The sequence below is a fragment of the Aptenodytes forsteri genome, unplaced genomic scaffold, assembly GCF_000699145.1.
Source record: "Aptenodytes forsteri isolate BGI_AS27 unplaced genomic scaffold, ASM69914v1 Scaffold103, whole genome shotgun sequence".
NCBI lineage: Eukaryota > Metazoa > Chordata > Aves > Sphenisciformes > Spheniscidae > Aptenodytes > Aptenodytes forsteri.
In genome coordinates, this window is record NW_008796051.1 from 1,179,262 (window position 1) to 1,200,928 (window position 21,667).

Consider the following 21,667-nt stretch of genomic DNA (forward strand, 5'->3'; position numbering starts at 1 on the left):
ATTTTCTTAGTGTAACTGAATCAGTTTGGTTCAGTTCAAAGTGATTAGTTTTGCATAATAGTTATCAATTATTATAACAGACTCATGAAGGAAGAACAAAAAGGGAATGAGGACAGAGGAGTGTATGAATATGAGAGAAGTAGTTTTGGATACATTTGAATGAAAATGTCTATATAAAGAGGAGACAGCATACTATTATGGCTTATTACTACACAGTGCTTCTGGGAAAGAGGATCTACATTCCTTATGTGTCTACATCTTGAAAAAAAAATACATTTCTGAATTTCATAACAAGGATTTAGCAGGTGAATATGGCACTTGCAGAGTCATTATATTGACTATGTACGTAACAGATAATGTGTTTGGGGTTTGGCCTATAAATCCTGTAAATCTATAGACTCCTCTTTCCTCAGGGATTCCTTCTCTTTCCATCTTGTACTGCAGTTGCAGTGAGCATCTGAGGTAGGCAAATGCGCTGAGAGGGAATGAGCAGGAGAAGGCTGATGGCCCACCAAGCAAGGTACTACGGGAGGCCTGAACCAGAATTAGGTTTTTTCTCTATTCTGTGCCTCTCTGTGTGGCTTTGTGAGTTAGGAATGGAAGCACTGTTGAAAACTATTTGAGCATTTATAATCCACAGGGCAGTTGTGACAATGTGTTTATAGTAACTGTCCTGTAAAACCATATGATCTGATAAAAATGTGTAATTGGACAGATGAGAAGTTCAGACAGTTTTAAACAATTGGCATTTTAGAAAGAGCAATGGAGTTTCTTGGCCTTGCATACGTTTATCTAAAGGTCTTGTAGCAAAATTTACCCATTATTTCTGCTATTTTTTTGTAGGTTTTGAGGTTTATTTTTCTTCTTGCATTTCTGTATACTTATTCCTGCTAACTTCTGCAGTAGTGTCTTCTTTTTCTTATGTTTTATTTAGGTGATAAGTAAGCAAGACAGAAAAGATCCTTTTATGCAATTCAGTAATTAATATCATGTAAAAAGAACCATCTGGGAAACTAATGCCTTCTTTAATCATTCAAGTAGAGGAGAAGATTCCTTTGATATCAGTGTCTGTAGCAAGCCTAGTGGTCACTTCTAGCTAATATGTCTTTGTTCAGTCATACCTTTGCAAGATAAAATGTAGATGTCTTTTCTCAGAAACCTTTTGAAATAAGAGGGATGACTTAATTTTGATTCAGTGAGCTCTATATTTGTCATAAATTTCCACCAAAGTATTGACACAATCTCCACACCATCTTCCTTTTGTATTATCAGGACTTTTGTTACCTGTTTCAATGAATGCATACTTCCTAATATTAAATTCCACACTATAGAAAATGGTATAATGATGGTAAAATGGTGCTTTGGTTTGACATTTTTTCATTGACTGCAGCTATAACAGCTGTATAATTTAATCTGCTGCTCCTCTTTTGAAAGAATGTGTTTACACTTTCTATGTTAGTTTTGCTTGTCAGCTCTACAGAAAATCAGCAATTAGATCGATGCCTTCTTTACAAAGTAGCCACAGAATCCCTACCTAATATTCTTTATGCTAGACTATTTGACATAATATGACCTCATTGGTGGATCAGGGACTAATTCTATTACAGGATATAATATGTACTGCTCCTTATCTTGGGGTTGGGAGGTAGTGTGTTCTTGTCATGCATTTACATAGCATAGGACATTTCCATGACATGAGGTGATGTAAACCACTCATCTGATGTCCAGGCTGAGATGTAAATGTAGTGCATAAGAAGTATTGACAATAACGGAAAGTTTGTAGCCAATGCAAAATATGACATGTAATTAGATTCTAGAATATAAAATGTACAGTTTTTAAGATATTTTTTAGATGCTGTATTCTTCTAAGCCTAAGAACCAAATACTCTTGGTTTTAATGTTACTCATAAGATATATGTTGGATGCTTAAACATTGGATTTTGTTTGGATACTTATAAACTTTCATATTAAAAAAAAATATCTCTGGTTTAATTCCTTCAAAGTCTGTAGGGCTACATCAGGAATTAATTTGATTTATTTTTGTAGTGGTTTCAATATCAGAAACAAAAGATGTTTTGGGATGAAAGCTGGATTATAGACTTCACCTGCATCAAACAAGGTTAGTAACTTGCCATTTTGATACTATGATCAGTTTCCTTAATAACTTTGAGAAATAATCTCAATCATAAGTACATCTTCATGTTTTAAGGGTCTTACAAAAGGTGAACCAATTTGTGAAAGACATATCCAAAGTTTCAACACTGTAACTCTGTGAGCTGATCACTGATATTTTTGTTTATTGAAACTTTATATGTCAAAGTTATTTTAAATAGTTTCTTTCTTTTTTATGGTGATTTGTCAAATAAAAAAGACAGGCCTATCCCAAAATAAACAGGTAACTTCTGGACTTGGAAAAATAAATTACAGTTGCTTCAGTGGATGTATAATTCTGTATAATTGATCTCACTAAGTTGGCCTGGATTTGCACAAATATAATGAGGGATATAGTGAGATCTTAATTTCTCTCTGTGTATGCTACCTGTGACAGACTTGCTTCAAAAAGTAATTCATTGTTGCCAGAGCTTTTTTCATTTTACCTTCTGGATATAAAATATGATTTAATTGGTTCTAATTAAACATGTTAGGAATAAAATCAGATGTTATTATTTACTATGCTGCACTTAAAATAGCTATAGATTATTTACTTTGCTGTTCATTGTTTTAACATTCAGAAGGAAAACAATGCCTAGACCCTCAGAAAGAGTAAATCTGTAGAAATCTGCTAAAGTTGTTAGGTCTGTGCTGATGTACACTCTCTCACTTTCTGTCTCTGTAAGGAATTTCTAGAAAGATGTCTCCTTTATCTGTGTTATGTCCTTGTGTTGCTAGTAGAAGTGTCAAGACATTCTTGTGTTAATATATAGTAAAGATACTTTCAGCCTTGGGCTTGAACATTAATTCCTGTGTAGTTTGCATATGATATCCTCATTGCTGTAAAGAACAGATGTTGGCTTAGAAATTAATTTGAGTACATAAACCAAACCAAATTTCAATCCAGATTTGTGAAAACAGAAATGGAACACTCAAGGAAAAGTGTCTTTCAACATAGCAAAAAGGAACACAAGCAAATTTTCAGCTGATAGTGGATTAGAAGAGGTCATAAACATCACACGGGAGGGGAAACAATAGAAGGAGACTGAGGGAAATTAGAAGCATGATCCAAAAATAACACATTAAAAATTAATTTGAAAAATCCAAGATGAAACACATAGTTTTCTTGGAGAGGAGCCTGCAAAGCAACAATACTGTTTAAGACCTAGGAGTGATAATTAACAACTTAAGAGTAATGAGGACTGATAATATGATGAGATTTGGAAACAGACAGTATGTCGCCTCCAGACAGAGCTGTCCAGAGATACCCATAGTAGCCTGAAATATAGAGTTATCTAAATGGAAACACATCAGCAGTGCTGTACCCAGGGTATGTAGCCTGTACTGTGAAAAATTAGCTTTAATTTTTCAAGATAACTCATTTTTTGGTGCATTGCACCATATATATATATATACACACACACACTTTTGTTCTCAAAGCTATCTCAGGGATCTCTAATATATTTCTGGGTGGAATGCTGTAGAAAGACTCCAAACGTCAACGCAATTTTGAACTGCATATGGATAATACTATGGTGTGGGAACATGGCAGTCCTGATGCAAGGTGAGATGCTGAACTTCCTCAGCAACGCTTTATTGGATACTGATACCAAGAAGAGTTGAGACATTTCAGCAATGCTGAGACTAACTGGCCAAATCTGGGTTTTAATTGGAGATGGTGAAATGATAGGTAGTTCCTTAAATTTGTTTTAAAATCCATTTTGTTACCTTGAGCTGGTTAACAGAGATTAAAAAACATACATTGAGATCACTGATTTTTTTTCATCTGACCGTATTGTTGCTCTTCTCTGACTTTGCTCTGGTGTCAGAATCACTTCCCACATCCCTGTACTTTACAGTCTTCTAGGAGCTTCAAATAGACTTGTTAAAGTATGGCATGGGGCTTGCTCTGCTTCCCTGGGTTCTGTCCTCAGCATCTAAGTAGCAGCAAGGACTAATCATCCCAAGAACAGAAAAAACAAAACTTGCATCAAATCCTGAGGGTTACTGGGAAAGAGCTCTGGCAATGAATCACCTCTGGAACTTTTTTACTTTCTATGCAGCAGTCACATTCCAAGCAATGGCTTTCTGTCTTAAGTGTTAACAAGACCAGCCAAGATGCAAAGATTCGGAGAATTCCCTATATTCGTCTGCCTCTGGAGTGTCTACCTTTGCAGTTATATGCATCTTCAGGTGCCTTTTCTCATCCTACATCCCATTTAGATAGCGTAGCACAGACAGCAACAGGAAGCATGATGAGTCCTCCCCCTGCACCCAGTGACTCCAATTCCAGCTGTATCACTGCTCTGAGCTCCTGCACAGCAGCTGCTAACACGTCCAGGAAACAGTACTTCACCCAGACTGGGAGATAGTAAGTCAATATATTACTTATTTACTGCAGTACCTAATATACTATAGTTTCACCTTGCTTTCTGGTTCTTGCCACTTTACTGTTGATAGGTAGTGCAAAAGCTTGCATTTCTCTTGTTAGGCTAAATCTAGTAAGTTAATATCATCATCTGACTTCTGTACCACATACTGGCTGTGGAATATCTTAAATGCCAGGCTTCTGTTTTGGCTGTCATTTCTCCTTTTCTCTTGGGGACTTCTTAAAAGGCTGTGGCTGCATAATGTGTCTTGCATCTGTTGATGAATGGCCCTTACTGTTCAAATATATTTGGAACAAAGGCTTTTATGCAGCCCTTTTTCTAAAATGCAGGCAGAACACAGCTAGGTTCTTTGCACTAAAGAGTGGCATCCTATACAGTAGCACATTAGAAATCTTGTCCTTAAACCAGCTGACGTGACTGAAGATACAGAGCATTTCACCTCTGGATGACATTATAAAGGTGCACATCATATAACTATACAGGCAAACAGTATAGCCATATCCTGCTATCCAGAAAGCAGTTTTTCTCATAAAAATAATATAATTAGGGGATAGGTGCGGAACATGTGCAAAGATGAAAGTAATACCTACCATTTGAATACACAGGGCAGGATCTGTGCTTTGCAGGCAGACCCCGTACTCTGTATTTATATGGTGGGTATCACTCACTTAAATTCCTGCATGTATCTCCACTGGATTCCTGTATTCTTCCAAGGAAAATTGCTTTGCTGTCTATCAAACTCAGCTGCTTCATCGCTAAGAATGTTTCAACCCATGAGAACAAAAGGATATTAAATATCAGTGGTGGATCTCCAAAACAGTAGACAGAAGCAACGGATGGCAGGGATGTTGCTGTATGTGTTTCACTAGCTCTGACATTTCCTTTGCTGCTACTCCATCGTCCAGCTGCCTCAACTGACTCTAACACTCTCACGTTCCAAATGTCATTCACAGATCAAGGATGCTTGAATATAATCACTAATGCTTCCCTTATCATAGAAACAGGGCCTTGTCACCTGTCATGTACACTGATTCAGATTTACACCCACATATGGACATGCTTAAATTCTGTACATCATCTCTAGAGATATGAATCTGCTCACTGTAGAAAAAATATCCAGTCCATTTTTGTAGTCTGTCTGGCTGATGAAGTTGGCCTAAAACTCTGTGAACAGCATTTCATTCTGTTTCAGTGATGGTAGAACAGTGGCCATAAAGAAAATAATGAAGAAGGCATTCACACTGTCCAAATCCATACGTAAAGAAGTAAAGCAAGTGAGGTAAGAAGTGAAACCTGAGAAGTGTATGTTGTTCCATTTTTAGACTGGTTCTTTAGGGGTTACAATCTGTCCAAATGTGACTGTAAATTCATATTCCTCTTTCCTTCAAACTTTGCTTTGACACTAGATCAAAATCTCCTTATGCCTGTTTTACTTTTCTCTCTACGTGGTGAGACAAGGCACTTGGTTTCCCAGTTACCCTACAAAAAGCACAGGGACATCCATGAAAATTGCTGGTATGCTGTGATTTTTGTCGATTTTCACAGGGAACTTGACCATCCCAATCTCTGCAAATTCATTGGAGGTTGTATAGAAGTGCCAAATGTTGCCATCGTGACAGAGTACTGCCCCAAAGGCAGCCTGAGTGATGTTCTGCTCAATGAAGACATTCCTTTGAACTGGGGCTTCAGGTAGAAAAAAACTTTTTGATAAGCTACATGACACAAACTGTGCTATGTGCTGTTTTGGACAAGATGTTAATTTTAAATAAAGTCCTTGGATAGACAGGCCGGCACTGTGATATGGAGAGAATGAAGAAGAAAGAAAGCAAACGAATTCAAATATCCAGCTCAAGCTGTCTTCTGGATTTTTGAGCAATCGTATGTTTAGCGCAGGTCATGCTAAGCCAATGACTTTTCCACCCACCTCTCATTATACTGCAAAACTGTTTTTAAACCTTTTTTCCCCATGTAACTTAATTTTGTTCCCAAATACCTTGGGCATCTCCATTTAATTAAAAGTCACTGCATCTCTGTTTGTGAAGACATTTTGGTGAAATTATTAACATACCTACAAACACTTTGTTATATTTACCAATACAGAAAATGAGCTCGCATTGTCAATGAAACTTCCACAAAGGCAATGACATTGTTTTTTGAGAATAATCTTCTTGGCACACTCTTTCTACTTCTGCCTTATGTTTGCCTTCAGCAAAGAAAAAGATTGTAAGGGAGGAAACCCTCCAAATAAAGCGAGAAAGTTAATAAAAAATTGTTTCTTTTGTAAACATTTGAAAGCACTCTCAAGGATACAAAAGTACTGGGAATTTCTATAACAAACTCAACTGTCTTAAAAGAGGCTAAAGGCCTGTGGACTCAGACAACAGAGTGGGAGTTAAGGGCTTTCAGCAACCCACCTTAAGTGTTTTGGAAAAATGAGCATGGGGACACAAATTGAAAGCTATTGCAGTGATAGGGAGGCTTTCTGTCAACTTCAGTAGGCTTTGGAGCCACTACTGAGTGATGGTTTAGTGGAAATACTAGCTCATTGATTTTTGTCTTTCAGGTTTTCTTTTGCTACTGATATTGCGCAAGGAATGGCCTATCTTCACCACCACAAAATGTATCATGGACGGTTGAAGTCTAGTAACTGTGTGATAGATGACCGATGGGTTTGTAAAATTGCAGGTAAAGAGAAGATAAGAAACAAAATTTCAAAACTGTCCAGCTAACCCACTAATGCATATAGATTTCACACTCAGTGCTCCTCCCAAGCACTTCCATGTTGACATTTCATGTGGAAATGCTGACTATACCAGCCTTCACTAGAAGTGCCTGGTGCTGAAGCACATTTCATGTTGCATTATCATGTCAAGTCATTTAATATGTGTCACTGATGCACACAGCAGATCCCACAAATGATGGAGTCTATCAACATCAGTCTGAGCAGAAACTCTGTCTCATTCTCAGCTTTGATACAGAGAGAAAACCTGAGCCATGGACAGTGCTGTAAAGACATGGAATAATGCTGACTGATTGGTAAACACAAGGTAGTTTCATGGAGAAAAGCAGACTCAGCTCAGAGCTTTTCAGTCCTGTACACAAAACTGAACTGTACTCTCACAGAGACAAAGCTACAGGTCTGGTCTGCTCCTGGTACAGGAAGACAGCCTGCAGGGACAGGAAAACCACTGGAAAGTCTAGTTTAGTTTGCAGCTGCCAAAGGGAATGAAGGCAATGATCATCTCTTCTACTTCCTCCCCAAAGTAGTTATCACACTCTATAATCCACAGCCATCTTAAAAACAGCAGCAACAGATTTGTCTTTCAATGGTTCATCCTATGACTGAGGCTCCTACACAGGGCCATGCCTGCTTCTCCAACTCATTTAGTATCCTGCTGCCTTCAGAACTGCCTACTTTTCTTAAAGCCTGTTCTGGAGGAAAGCATAAAAAATGGAGATGGTTGGATTACATCAACTGCATCACCTTAGCACAGCTCCTCTGAATTAAATGGGATCTCTGCAAAATTTTTCAGAAGTTAACTGGTAGCACTGTAGAGTCTTCAAATATTCATGGTCTATCTGGATGCGATAATGTTAAACAAACCTCACAAATAACCAACGTGGGAGCTACTTGAAAAACTCCAATGACCTCCAACATAAAGAATGAAGTTCTAGGACCATCTTAATTAGAGGTCACTCCAGACAAAACCAGACATCTGCATCCTGCCTTCCCATACACTCAGCAGAGTGCTGTTTATATCAGAAAGAAGACTGAAGTCAGTTGTTTTTTTTTTCCTCTCCGATGCTGAGTCTCATGCTGAGAATCTCTTCTATGTTAGGTTAAAAGTATAGCTGCAAAGATGTTTCACATTTATGCTGCCTTTGTTCTGAAGCTAGTGGTGTGCAAGTAAAGCCCATCATCTGATTTTCAGTAGTTCTAGTCTAACTTGTAATTACTCTAGCAACCTACCACCACAGATAAGGATCAGAGGACAAGTAGAACAGAAACCTGCATTTGCATGCTAACTCTTGGACTGAACTGAGCCTATTCTAGGAATATAAATTTATAAAATCATAAAATAATTCTGATTGGAAGGGGCCACGTAGTTCAAATTCCCTGCTGTCATGCAGTCTCACCCAAATATTTGGGTTCCAGATCCTGTATTTGCAATTGGTTTAGAGGGACAAGACCACCAGACACACACTATTTTTAGGCTGTGTATTTCAAATAGGGAAAATTAATTCCTTTAGACTAGTTGTGTTACTGTCTACTAATGCACGTTTCAGAGAAGTACCCACTGAGTAGTTTGCTTCCTGTTTTCTTCCATGTTAGATTATGGTTTGCAGTCATACAGAAAAGAAGATTCTCCTGAGGGGTCAAGCTCATACCAGCAGCATTTGATACAGATTTACACAGCTCCTGAAATCCATTCCCTTTCAGACTTTGAACCCAATTCTATGACAGATATCTACAGGTAGTTAACTTTTCCTGTTTCTCACACTTAATAATCTCATCTCAAGTTGAGTATTCTTTAATCACAATTAGGCTCAGTGTAATTCTGTGGTCACCCCAGGTATGTTTGATTGCATTTTAAAAAGGATTGATCCTGGAATACAGAACCGCATAGATATCACAGGATCTTCTCTTTCATGGTAGATAACCAAATACTGAATTCACTGACATTATATAAATGCAGAGTTGGTCTAATGATTTATAGGGAGTTACTCTGGACTGGTAGATAAAAAAGGTATAAAGATCTGCTACTATTTAGTAATCCTTTTTTGTTGCTGTTTCTTATGAAAAAGTAGATTATTTTCAATAATGGCAATACCTTAAAAGTTAATAGCATCAATTTTCCAGGATGTCATAATGCACATATGCATCCCATAATTCTATAATTAGTGTCAATACATTATTGTGCTGCATACACACAGTGACAATATTTGGTTTGCAGAGAAAAAATAGAGACAGGAAAAGGAAATGGATGCACTAGTGAATAGCTCCGTCCCTTTCCTTTCAAAAGCCTTTATAGGAGATCACTTTGCAATGGCTTATTTGGCTATCAAGTTTAGCCTTGCCAGTGATGAATAGCTTCTATTCAACCACTTTTCAGATAAGCGGGATTACAATTGAGTTTTCAGAGAATAATAATCCAATGAAAAAATCATTGAACTATGTTTTTTAAAAAAATACCTATATTTCTTTGTTCTTGCATGAATTTTCTGTATTAAGTAGGAAAATCACTGTGTTCTTGGTGTATTCTATTTCATAACAATGATACTTCCTCTATCTGCTTATTTCCAGCAGTTTGCTGGAAATGAAAGCATTTGAAAGGGGAAAATGCAGAATGGTACTACAAGATGTTTTGTGGCCCTTTTCTCTTACTTTTTCTTGCCATGTTCCCAGCCCAGCAGAAGTTTTCTACTTCCTGGTGACTTTGGTAGCTAGCAGAATGTAAAGAACTGGAATTCAATCAAAGATTGAAATGCTGGTAGTGCAACACAGTTGAGCACAAGAAGGCATGGTTATTAGCATATTTCATTAACAATTACAGAAGAGTAGCTATTATTGCCTTTTATAAAAAGCTCTGAGTTTTACTCTGGCCTGCACTAGGCCTCAACAAATGCTTACAGCTTTAAGTGACTGTTATGGGTCTTTTATTGAAAAATTAGTTGCAGAAACAGAGAATGTTGTTTAAGTCTTCCCCTTTTTTCAATTAGGATTCATTAAAAATTATGTGGACTGAAGACATGATTTTATATATAAGATTTACTGGATTAATGCACATTATTCCCTTGTAAAGAAATGTATGCATATACAACGTGCTAGAACATTATTAATTGTGACCCATTCTATCAGATTACGTAAGCAAGAATTTGAGGTCTCAATAGTATTTATATCTATAGGCTTAAACATGGCCTTAGAATTTGCTTCAAAATATCTCAGCTAAAGGCAGTTTGTCACTGTGTTGATATTTCTGGCTATTGTCATTTGTCCTATGTCGGTCTACTTTTTCCACATGGACTGGTCTTAGAAAGTATTGCGCTCCAACTAAGCAGTAATTTTAGGATTGTCTTATGCATTGCAGTTTTTCATTGCCCTACAGCCAAAATACATTCCAGAAAATGTTTTCTTGGTGCTTGTCTGGTTCACACTTTGTCCCTGTTCAGGTTAGATATCATTACTTGACTTTGTAGGCAACCTGGCCTCCTGAAGCCATTTCTTGTCAAGGACTCCCCTTAAAATAGTGCTAAGAGCTGATTTGCTCATATCATAGATGACTACCATGAACTTTTGACAGATTCAGTGAATGTTTGCTGAATCTATCTTGCTGTCAGCCCCCGTGTCTGCAAAATCCAGGTCTTCTTTTGTTGTACTGCAGTTAATCCTTTCTTGGTAAAAAAGAAAAAACAGTAAGAGATGAAATCAGAAAAGGGAGAAGAGCAACGTGCAGTCAGGGGAGAAAGATAGAGATGTACCCTGTAGCATTAAAAGGGTTGTCTTTTTAACTGAGCTATTCTTCAAAACCTGCATTTTAACACAGTTTGTGTTTGATGATATGAACAGATGCTAAGCCTTCCTGATACATGTATGTGGGCTTGCTGGACAGGGAGCAGTGTCCCAGTCTTGAAATCCTCAGTTTTTATCTGTGCAAAAATTCCATTAATATTCCTGAAGGTATGGCCCAAATAAAAAATGAGTAAAAACTGCAGGAGTGGGACTTGTGATTTTGTGTGCTCTTACAGATGAATCACTTGCTTTTAAAGTTCTCTAGGGTATGTGTTGGTCAGATGGGAAAGCTGAAATGGAAATGAGAACAGGAGCATGAAAGCAGCTCCTGTTTGAGCTGAAGAGGCTGTTTCCAGTCACAGTTTCTCCTAGATTGGCTCCTCTTGATTTGTAATCGTTATGTGAATTTCACTATCTACTAATCATCTAATTACTCTCCTTGAAAATGTTTCAGCTTTGCTGTCTCACCAGGATTGGTATTCCTTTTTACAACCAAATCACCCCAAAATTAACATAAAAATATCATCACATTAATTTCTACATTATTCAGCATGGTTTATGTGCATTATTTTATTTGCCAGTGGTCCATGAGTGGACTGAAAGATAGATAGACATACCCCATTATACAGCTAGAATGCCTTACAGAACAGAGCAACCATTAGCAATAAAACAGATTGCAAACCAATATTCCCCATAAAAATAAATGTTATTAAGTAGACATGCATACGGGGAGTTAATTATTACACAGTTTCAATACATAAAAAGGCAAGAGCATGTTTATCAGGATTGTTGGCTGGAGGAGGTGCTGGCTTCTTAGAGAGCACTGTTCTGAAAGATCTCTAGTGATTTCAATAAGGAGACTGAACACCCAGTTGTTACCCCATTTTTTCCATTCTTCACCATTGATGAATGTGTTGATCTTGGTTCATCTGAGGAAGATGATGATGATGAAAATATAATTCAGAAAACCAGCAAAAATGCTTACTGTAAAAGATCTACTCTGGACACACCGTCTCATCATTGACTTTATGGAGATTTTCCAGAACAGTGATCTATGCTGAAAAGAAGCCACTCCTCCAGCTGATGATCCTGATGAACCTTCTCCTGCCCCTTGGTTACAACACAAACCTGTCCTGTATATTTAGTTGGTAGGTATCATGTAACTGCCTGCCTATATCCCCTCTGGATTCCATTACTTCTTCCAGAGGAAATTGCTTTGCTATCCATCAAACTCAAATGCTTCATCTCTGAGACTGATAACTCTGAGAAGAGACTGCTATGAAATGATCAGTGACAGATCTCTGAAAACACAATGTAGTAACAGATAGCAGCACTGTTCCCATCCTCCCTTTTGGGATACTGGGCTTTCAGTCATAAAATGTGGAAGAATAAGAAATCATGGAAAGAGGAAATCACTGACTCCATTAACTGTAATTTCATTAAGATTTTGGTTTGCTTTTATTCTGCAGTTATGCCATCATTTTACTAGAAATTGCCACAAGAAGTGACCCCATGCCAGTAAGTAAAGATGAACTTTGAAGTTTGCATGACAACTTTGATTGTGTTTCTGCTGAAGATACAAACCAAACTCTGAGTAACTGCACCTTTGATTTATTTTTTGAGCATGCATTTTCCTCTTGATTTTGTGGGTGCAAGTTCAGTTCCAAGGGAACATGCAATCAGGGCTTCCTCTTGCATCTACCAGTCTTCTCTCCAGGACTTTGAAGAAGAGTGTATGACAAAAATAATGTAGCTCCAAAATCGCCTTTTGGTTAGCTCTATGAGGCTTAATGGTAGGGGAGTGGAGGGGGAAGGTATGCTGTAACATCTTCCTTTTTCTCCTGTTGTTCCTTCCCTTTCCTGCCGTGCACAGGGCCTTTCAGCAGAGTCTTGCAGTGGTAAGAATACGCTAGAAGAGCAAATAAGTTGCTCTCCATAAGGAAAATGTCATCTTTGCATGTGTCTTGTGATCAGTGCTAAATGGCAAACAAAAAAAATACACCTTGAAATTGAAACCAGATGTTCTGGATATGTAACTATGTTCTGTCTGAAATAATTTGCTTAACAAGAATTCTAACAATGAAGACCTGAAACTGCCATTCTTCCATTTCTGACAGTTTGTGATAATAGACGAATGTAGGTCTTGTGGTTTCTCAAAAGTTTCCCAATATCTTGCCAGGTATTCATTTGTTTCAAAAGTTGTCTACCTCATATAAACACTGAGATTAAAGTCCTTCAGCCATTGAAAAGCTTTTAGACAAGACCACCCAGTTTAGACTGGGTTATATCCTTTTTTTTTTTCTTGTACTCTCATGTGAAAAAGCTGATCTGGAAGTGATAGGGAAGGCATGAAAGTAATGATGATCATAGTAATATATTTTCAATGGGTGGTATGAAAAACACACCACTTGTTTCAACATTGTTTAATCCCTTTTTCTCTAGAAAGATGATGTGCATTCAACTGAATATTCTTGGTGCCCACCTTTGGCAGAATTAATTTCAGGAAAGGCTGAGAATTCTTGCCCATGTCCCACAGATTACATAGAGGTGAGTGAGATACAGTATTGTGTACAAAAATGCTTTATTGAAGTGAATTTAAGACATGTCACAGAAGTTTTATGGCAATATTACCTTTAATGAATGCAAACAACCCAGAAGTCAAGAAATACATCTCAAACAAGGCACAACAAAATGCTTTAATAACCTTAATAAAAAACCAGTCGTTCTGACAAACTGAAAGTTTCAGTCATCCCCTCAAATTGTCAGTGTAATAAATGATGTTTTTAATATTCAATCATTGATTTTTTTCCATTTTCGTTTTATTATAAAGTGTTGAGTTCCATACATTTTTTATATTAGTAATAACTATTCAGCTTACTAGCAAAGGACTTTCAAATAGTGAAGTATGTGTCTCAGGCGAAGTATGAGTTTGGTTTGATTCTCATGCAAAAGGTCTATGTGTTCAGTAGCCTCAAACTGCCTAATAAAACAAAGTACACCCCCTCCCAGTTCAATTAAATAAGAATAAGATTGTGGCATCCTTGTTTCAGCTTTAGAGCTATATAATTCACCTTTGGTGGTTTGTAGTAACCTAAATGTAACAAACTTCTCATAAGCAGCACGGGATTTCAGTCAGGAGTTAACATTCTTAAGTAGTAGTTGAGTTTTTAATTTCTTGTGAATTTTGTGTATAGACAAGTCCTCTGAAAACAGTATGTGACTCCAACAGTGTAACACTGCCTTAAAGCACAAGACAAGAGCTAAGCAGTTTTTGGCAGAAGGAACGTGAGCATCTAATTAATGATTTCCCCCAGCAGCATTTTCATGAACTAACATCCTTCATTCAGCATAAATCTGTGGAACTCCGGACACCTCAGTACAGCCCTGCCACTTTTCACCAGCTGCAGATAGGACTTCACATGGACAGTTTGCACCAAGAAAATAGTAGTATTAATTTGAAACACTGCCTGTGCTTGGAATGACAAAAGGCTGTTTGCTTTTCTCACTCTCTTTCCCTGCTGCAGTTAATCAGAAGGTGCAGAAAAAATAATCCAGCCCAAAGGCCTACATTTGAACACGTCAAGAAAATGTTATACAAGATGAATCCTAATAAAGTTAGCCCTGTTGACATGATGATGACTCTGGTAAATTTAGTTTTGTAATCCAATCCAAGTCAATCTGCTCACTTGCAATAACTTTCACCTCTATCCTTCAGGTTTGTTTTTTGATCTCATACCTTGTTTGATGAGAAAATCCACAGTCAGTCATTCACCTCTGATGGGCTGATTGCAGCTGCAGTTCTGCTTGAGACCCAGCTTTCCTTTTCATTCCATTTCTGTTGGTTTTTCTTAACTTTCTCAACTTCTTTGGGGCTGAACGCTTTTGTTCCTTCAATCAAATGTTGTTTGGTTTTTAAAGTACTCATAGGAAACACTATACTCCCCTCTTCCAGTGGCTCAGTGGTGGTCTTACAGTACTGTGGGTATAGAATCCCTGCATGCCACAAATAACGTGTTTACAGATGCATTTTGAGCAGAGTATCTTAAGCCCATCAGCAAAGAAAAGAGACTCCTGCCTCCACAGCCCATTGCCTCACACAGAGCAAGGATGCAAAAAGCATAGCATAGCATAGCAGGACAGTTTACAAAACAGCATCATGAGCTTTTTATAAAAGATTGAGACTTAGATACCTTTGGTTTTGGTAACATATTTTAATCCATGTCTGCAACTTGGTCTCTGCATTGGATTTGACCCCTAACGTCCATGTAAGGACTTTGAAAAGTCCGGTCTTGGCTTCTGACCTCTTAAGTGTAAGCAACAATCTCAAATCTAGAATCATAAATTTACCTAGGGAGAAATCTGAGCTTTGGATTTTGTAAGAAAAAATTAGCTCTCTCAGACCTGAGCCTTTGCTTATCTAAATGTTTTCAAAGCAGAATCATTCAAATGCTTAGATCCTATCCAACCATGAATCTGTGATATGATTATTTTACGCAATTCTCTATGTTACTTAGATGGAGAAATATAGCAAACATCTGGAGATATTGGTTTCTGAGAGAACCCAGGATTTAATGCATGAAAAACAGAAGACTGATCGTCTGTTGTATAGTAAGTTATACAGCAAAAATACTGGATATTCTTCTTAATAATAATTTTATTTTAACTGTCTAATTACAAACAGAAACCTTTTGATAGGTGATTATTTAATAGATAACATTTAGTTGGCAATGAATTAATATACTCATTCCTTGCAAAGCTGGAAAGATATTTAGCTGCTTTTATATTTTACCCCTAAAAATCAGTGCAGTCATCTGAGAGCTATGACTCCAGAATCCATAGTGCTCTCACTTTGCTCTTGCTTGGCAGTCCTGCTGTATAGTTATAAATATTGGGGAATTGCTTTTGGACTGAAGTTACTTTTGATGGCAGTGTGTCTTTTGGAATTCTGCAAGAAAAAAGGGATAAAGGAACAGGTATAACACATAGGAGAGAAAAAGGAAAAGGCTGTGAAAGTGCAAGAGAGGAGAAATAAAGAAGATCAAAAAAATCAGAGAAGAGATAGTAAACAAACCTAACACAGGAAGAAAACACTAGCAAAGAGTTAACAAAAAGGAATTAGTAATATCCCAAGTCATACTATTAGAAGCTAACCTTACTCTGACTTGGAATGTATAGATATTGGTGTGTTTGAACTAACAGTTATGGGTCATCTGAAAAAGCTGGACTTGTTATCAGTGAGATTTACTGTGAATTCTCACATTACAGCAGAGCAGATTTTGATGCTAAAGAGTGCTTTCACCTTCAGAATACTTCACATTTATGAACATTACTTTTATACCTTTAAACAAACATGTTCTGTTTATTGTGTGATTTTATCCATGGCAAAAGAGTAACAACGCTCTACTTTCTACTACAGGTATGTTGCCGAAGCAAGTAGCAGATGATCTCAGGCAGGGAAAACATGCACAAGCTCAAAGTTACTTAAGTGCCACCATCTTTTTCAGGTAAACAAAATGAAAGATAGGACTAGAACTGACTCCTACTGAAGAAACTTCTAGGCTTCTAATGGAGGCTAAGCTCCTAATCAAGTACAGAATTTCTATCTAAACTGCCATTTATTGTACCAGGTGGCAACATTTGACTCTGCAAATGAGTGTCTTTCAAAATTCTCACACCCCTCCATTTTTTCATTATAATTACTTAAATAAAAAATGAGATTACTGTGGAGCTTTAACACTCCAGCACATCACTCTGTGTGTGTTACACACATATGCTTGTATGTTTCATAAGATAGGCCTAAGTAAAGGTTCCAGCATTTAGCTGTGTAAAGGAAACTTGTCTATCCTTAGAGTCCATGTGGATTGACTTGTTATGTGTGCATGAAGCAACATATACCTTGCATGTTTTCACTTGTCATAAACAGACAGATATTAAGTTCTGTTTTTTAATTTGTATGTAACCCAAAATTGAAAACTACTTAGTCTATCACAGATTTAAGTCTAGCTGTAAAAAATGGTTTACTGCATTGGTAAGCAAAAAGACTTGGGTCAATCAGTCCTTTTAAATAGAAGGAGTCTGCTTTCAGTTTAAGTAAATGTTTGGAGACAAAACTATTCTGTAAGATCCTTAGTGAAAGAAATACTGAAAAAGAGAAGGTTGAGGTAGTTCCACTGAAAAATTATTAGTGTTCTTAGGATTACCAGTCTGCAATGGTTAAGACAGTGGATGAGTGTGTTCTTTCTGTTGTGTTTTAACAGTGACATTGTTGGCTTCACCCAGCTGTCCAGCAGCAGCACACCTTACCAAGTGGTAGATCTCTTGAACAAGCTTTATACCACTTTTGATGAAATCATAGATAACTATGATGTCTATAAGGTGGAGACAATAGGAGATGCCTGTAAGTTCCTTGAGCTGTGGACAATGATGGGGCATAGGTGTTTCATCAGGATGTAGACTGATTTGATGACAAGTAAGAACAGATGGAGATTAGGAAAGCTTATTACCACTGGGAAGACCACACAAAACAATTAAGGGAGAAGCCCTAGCAGAGCCCTAGAAAGCTTTAGGAAGTTTTTCCTGCATACCTTTCATCATTTCTACAATTGATGAATGTTTTGGATGGGGCAAATGAGTTGAGTAAACTACCGCCGCTGTTTATTTGGTTCCTATGACCTGTAAGGTCTGACTTTAAACCTTGGCAACAGATTAATCCCAGTTGGCAACTTCTGTTTCACAGGAACACAACTGCAAAATTTACCTTCTACATGGGAGCATAGATGCCATTCCATAAGCTTTATTATCGCTGTCTTTTTTGCAAAGACCATGACAACCTTCTCTCTCCTAATACTCTGTAGGGGCTTGGATGCCTCTTCTCTCTGGATTTTTAGGAAAATGGCTTTCTATTTGCTACCATGGGAATCTGCTGGGGATTGACTACCATTAAAACTGAGTTCCATCAAAAACCTAGCAGAATCTAGCAGGATTTTTGGATAAGACAGACAGGAAATCTTAAAGAGATGTGGAAAAAATGCCCCACTCTTTTTTTTCTGTGGCATGGTTAAGCACATTCTGGAGCATAAAATTCCTGAACAAATGCACCTGAGGAATCCTGAAGAGACCCATCTCTTCTCCTACACAGTAAGAGTCAGTGCAGGAAGCATAGGATGATGCCTAGTGGGAATCATTGTCTCTTTTTATCATATCTGCCTGAAGACAAAAGGTATTGAACAGCCACTTTCCCACTACCCATCCCACTTCAAGCATCCTCAATGGAGGGAGGGAGGAAGAAAGGGTAGGAGGGAATAAATCTTATGGAAGAGTAAGAAGAAATCCAAAATTTTTCAGAGCTAGGATAATTACACACATGAGCTGTTGACCTATCCTTCATTTGTTTCTGGCTTTCTCTACTCAGCAGGCACAACTGTGCCACAGGATATAAAGGAATAGGGCTTTATTTCTTTCTAACTTAGGCAGCATCCTTTGGTAAATCTGTGTGTAATGCCAAAGGTTAACACAGTTGCGTTGTTGTGTTAAGATATGGTGGTGTCGGGAGTACCCAAAGAAAATGGGATCCTTCATGCCAGTGAGATTGCAAGCATGGCTTTAGACCTTCTGGACATCTGCAAGACTTTTAAGATCCCACACAAGCCCAACACCCTCCTAAAGATAAGAGCAGGAATCCATTCAGGTATGTTGAGAGGGTTGCAAAAGAGTCCTCCTCTGTTTAGCAAATGTTTATATAGTGGCATTTCCTCTCCATTAAAAATGAAGTTGATTTCTTGACACGGGATGGAACTCCTCATAAAGGTCATCCCAGCAGAATAAATTATTGGATACCTGGAATATTTGGAACATGATGTGGAATACAACATTGGACACACCACATGGCCCCCGTGCCTTTGCTGATGAGAGTGATGACTGCCATTCTGTGTCTGGTAGTAGTCCTTTTCAGCTGTTCCTCTTCTCAAAACAGTGAGTTGCTTCTTGACTCTTTGATCTAGCCTTCACTCTCAGACTCCCAGATCCCTGATCTAAGCTGATGTGTGATTGCAAGTCCTTCTCAATAGACAGCCAGAGTAGGACATGTGCTGTGCAGCCCAGCACCTACAAATTAAGCGGCTTACATTGTCTCAGCAAGAGATCCTATCTTCTGTATTTTAAATCCCCTGGGGCTGACATGAAGCAATCAAAATGCTCATTTTCTGCCTTCAGCAGGAGCAGATTACTTTCTCTTTGTGCTTTTCCATGTGACTAGTGAGAGTTGTGTGCACAGCTCCTATTGGTGGCATTCCTATCTCACTGCCCCTCAAAATACTCTGTTGTCGTGTTGAAACATGATTCTGCAGGTGCTTTAATCCATGCACACTACCTCCATCCTATCATCACTTCCCCCACCATTCTCCTTTGAGGCCCTTTTGCAATTCCCTCCATGGCTCTGGAAGCCATCTGTAAGTCAGATGTATTACCCATATAAGACAATACTAACCCTCAGTCTTTATCTTGTTAATGAATGAGATATAAGGTAATATAGGAAGCAGCCAGGAGGCTGTATGACTGATTATGTGATTTAAAACCACAAAATATCTTGTTTTCTTTTCTTTAACAGGGGCAGTTGTAGCTGGAGTTGTTGGGATCAAAATGCCACGGTATTGTTTATTTGGAGATACTGTGAACACAGCTTCCAGGATGGAATCTACCAGTGAAGGTAACAAGGAACAAACTGCAGATGTGGTTTTGACCATCCCTTAATGAGTTCTGAAAAAATGTTATGCTGAGTTTTGAGTCCTGTCCTGTTTAAATGACTGCAAATCCTGTAAGGAGGGTGTTGATTTCTGTGTCCAATCTGCCTATGGGCAAATTATGCCAGTGATATTCTCTACAACCTTTGTTAACAAGATCCCCTCATTCCCCAAGTCTCAGAGAGGGATTTTCATGGCTTTGAAGTTCTCTACAATAAAAAAGGGTAAGAATCAGATAAAATGAGAGGTAAGTGGATATATTCACTGTTTCTATTCCTTCCTGGCACCCAGCTGAATTTATAGTAAAAATAATTTCATGACTCCTCTTTTTTGCTGATAACTTCCTCTAATGGAGAACACAAGAGATGGCAGGACACCATGGGAGCTGTGTCTGTCTTTAACCAATGTAAAAGATTATATATGTGTCCTCCAGCAAAGAGATTAGACAGAAATCTCTAGAGATTAAATCAGGGAGATATCCTCACTTTCACTTCTTCCCAGGAGATAACAGGGCTCCATGTTTAGTTAGCAAGCTTTATCTTTAGCCAGTATGAGCATTTGAACCTCAACTTCTGAAATATTTTAGCCTGATCTACAAGAACTGGAAAAAAAAAAAGAATGAGGGAGTGATTCAAGGTCAAACAATCTTGATGGCTTGTTTTTGTTTCTTTCATTCATGAAATGAAGCTGAATAGTTTTATGGCTCACATTGCAATGCTTTGTAAATTGATTTGAATTAGGCAAAATCCAAGGGGTTTTCAAGTTTAATTTCATGATAAAAAGTGATGCTTGCAACATCTATCATGATCCACTAAAAACAAGGCAGAAAGACAGAGAAGCGGTCCTACATGATGGCTTTGAAGGTTTAGCATGGGGATTTGAGAAACAACCAGGATCCATTCCTTCTCACCATTTTAAACATTTTTCCAAAGCAAATGCTAGCCTGAGTGGAACATATATAACTTTGTTTTCCTTCTGTCAGTCTCCCAGATAACTCCTTTCCTTCTCCTCCTCTTCTTTTCAGGCCCCTTGTATCATCTAATCTGAACTGCTTTAAAACGCCTTCAAAATCTGCTTCCATCATTCTTCATATTTCATCTTTTGTTCTGTATGTCAGTCTATTTCTCACATGGCTCATCAACACTATAAACTTAAGTATAAAGACAGAGCTTCTTATCTTTTAAGCCTTTCTTTTATCTCCCTCTTTCTCTGGCCACATACATCTGAGGATCTCAAATTATGTTAACATGTTTTAACCCTAAGATGATCACTTTAAAATAGATTAATTAATTACTAGCAATGTAAATTAAAATTGCTATCAGCTGGAATCTGAGTGCAAGTGTCTTGTTCCCAAGCAGGATGACCAGTTAAAATATCACATATCTACTAGAAAGAATATTTCAGAGATATGTATCTGGATATGTTGAAACATATATTTCAGAATTCCTGGTCTACACAGTGTTTTGAGACTTTCAGTAAAAAACATTTAAACAAACAAACAAAAAAAAGTGGGCATTACAAAACTGTTATTTTCTGATATAAGAAAAATCAATAAGACAATCTTAGCCAGTCCTACTATCATCTGGGATCTTTTTCAAACAAAGAAGCATAATGATTTACTCTGTGTCGCAGAGTGTTAAAGGCAAAAAACCCCAGGATTTTTTTTGCAATTTTCCAAATTTTGGCAAAATTTTGCTTTCTGGCAAAAGTAGGAGCATTCAGAATTTGTTCTATCTGTCTTCCTCCTTGGTCCTTCCTCCATCATTTGCAACAGGCAAGACAGCCAGGGTTTACATGAAGATAAATTCTCAACTAAGGAAAAATCACATTGTTAAAAAAAAAAAAAAAAAGTGGAATTATGGTAATATTGTATCTTC

The 21,667-nt window shown here is 37.6% G+C and overlaps 1 protein-coding gene across 1 annotated transcript in view; it reads left to right on the forward strand.

Moving 5' to 3' along the window:
* The window catches only part of LOC103904749 (atrial natriuretic peptide receptor 1), a 34,833-nt gene that overhangs the window by 11,766 nt on the left and 1,400 nt on the right, over positions 1 to 21,667 (forward strand). Inside the window, exons 8-21 of the mRNA XM_009286261.1 lie at positions 2,047 to 2,119; positions 4,375 to 4,522; positions 5,734 to 5,820; positions 6,087 to 6,230; positions 7,105 to 7,226; positions 8,875 to 9,016; positions 12,522 to 12,570; positions 13,495 to 13,599; positions 14,577 to 14,696; positions 15,567 to 15,660; positions 16,469 to 16,556; positions 17,310 to 17,449; positions 18,587 to 18,739; positions 19,658 to 19,756. Of these exons, the coding sequence (XP_009284536.1) occupies positions 2,047 to 2,119; positions 4,375 to 4,522; positions 5,734 to 5,820; positions 6,087 to 6,230; positions 7,105 to 7,226; positions 8,875 to 9,016; positions 12,522 to 12,570; positions 13,495 to 13,599; positions 14,577 to 14,696; positions 15,567 to 15,660; positions 16,469 to 16,556; positions 17,310 to 17,449; positions 18,587 to 18,739; positions 19,658 to 19,756 (1,564 nt within the window). The remainder of the gene's footprint in view (positions 1 to 2,046; positions 2,120 to 4,374; positions 4,523 to 5,733; positions 5,821 to 6,086; positions 6,231 to 7,104; positions 7,227 to 8,874; positions 9,017 to 12,521; positions 12,571 to 13,494; positions 13,600 to 14,576; positions 14,697 to 15,566; positions 15,661 to 16,468; positions 16,557 to 17,309; positions 17,450 to 18,586; positions 18,740 to 19,657; positions 19,757 to 21,667) is intronic.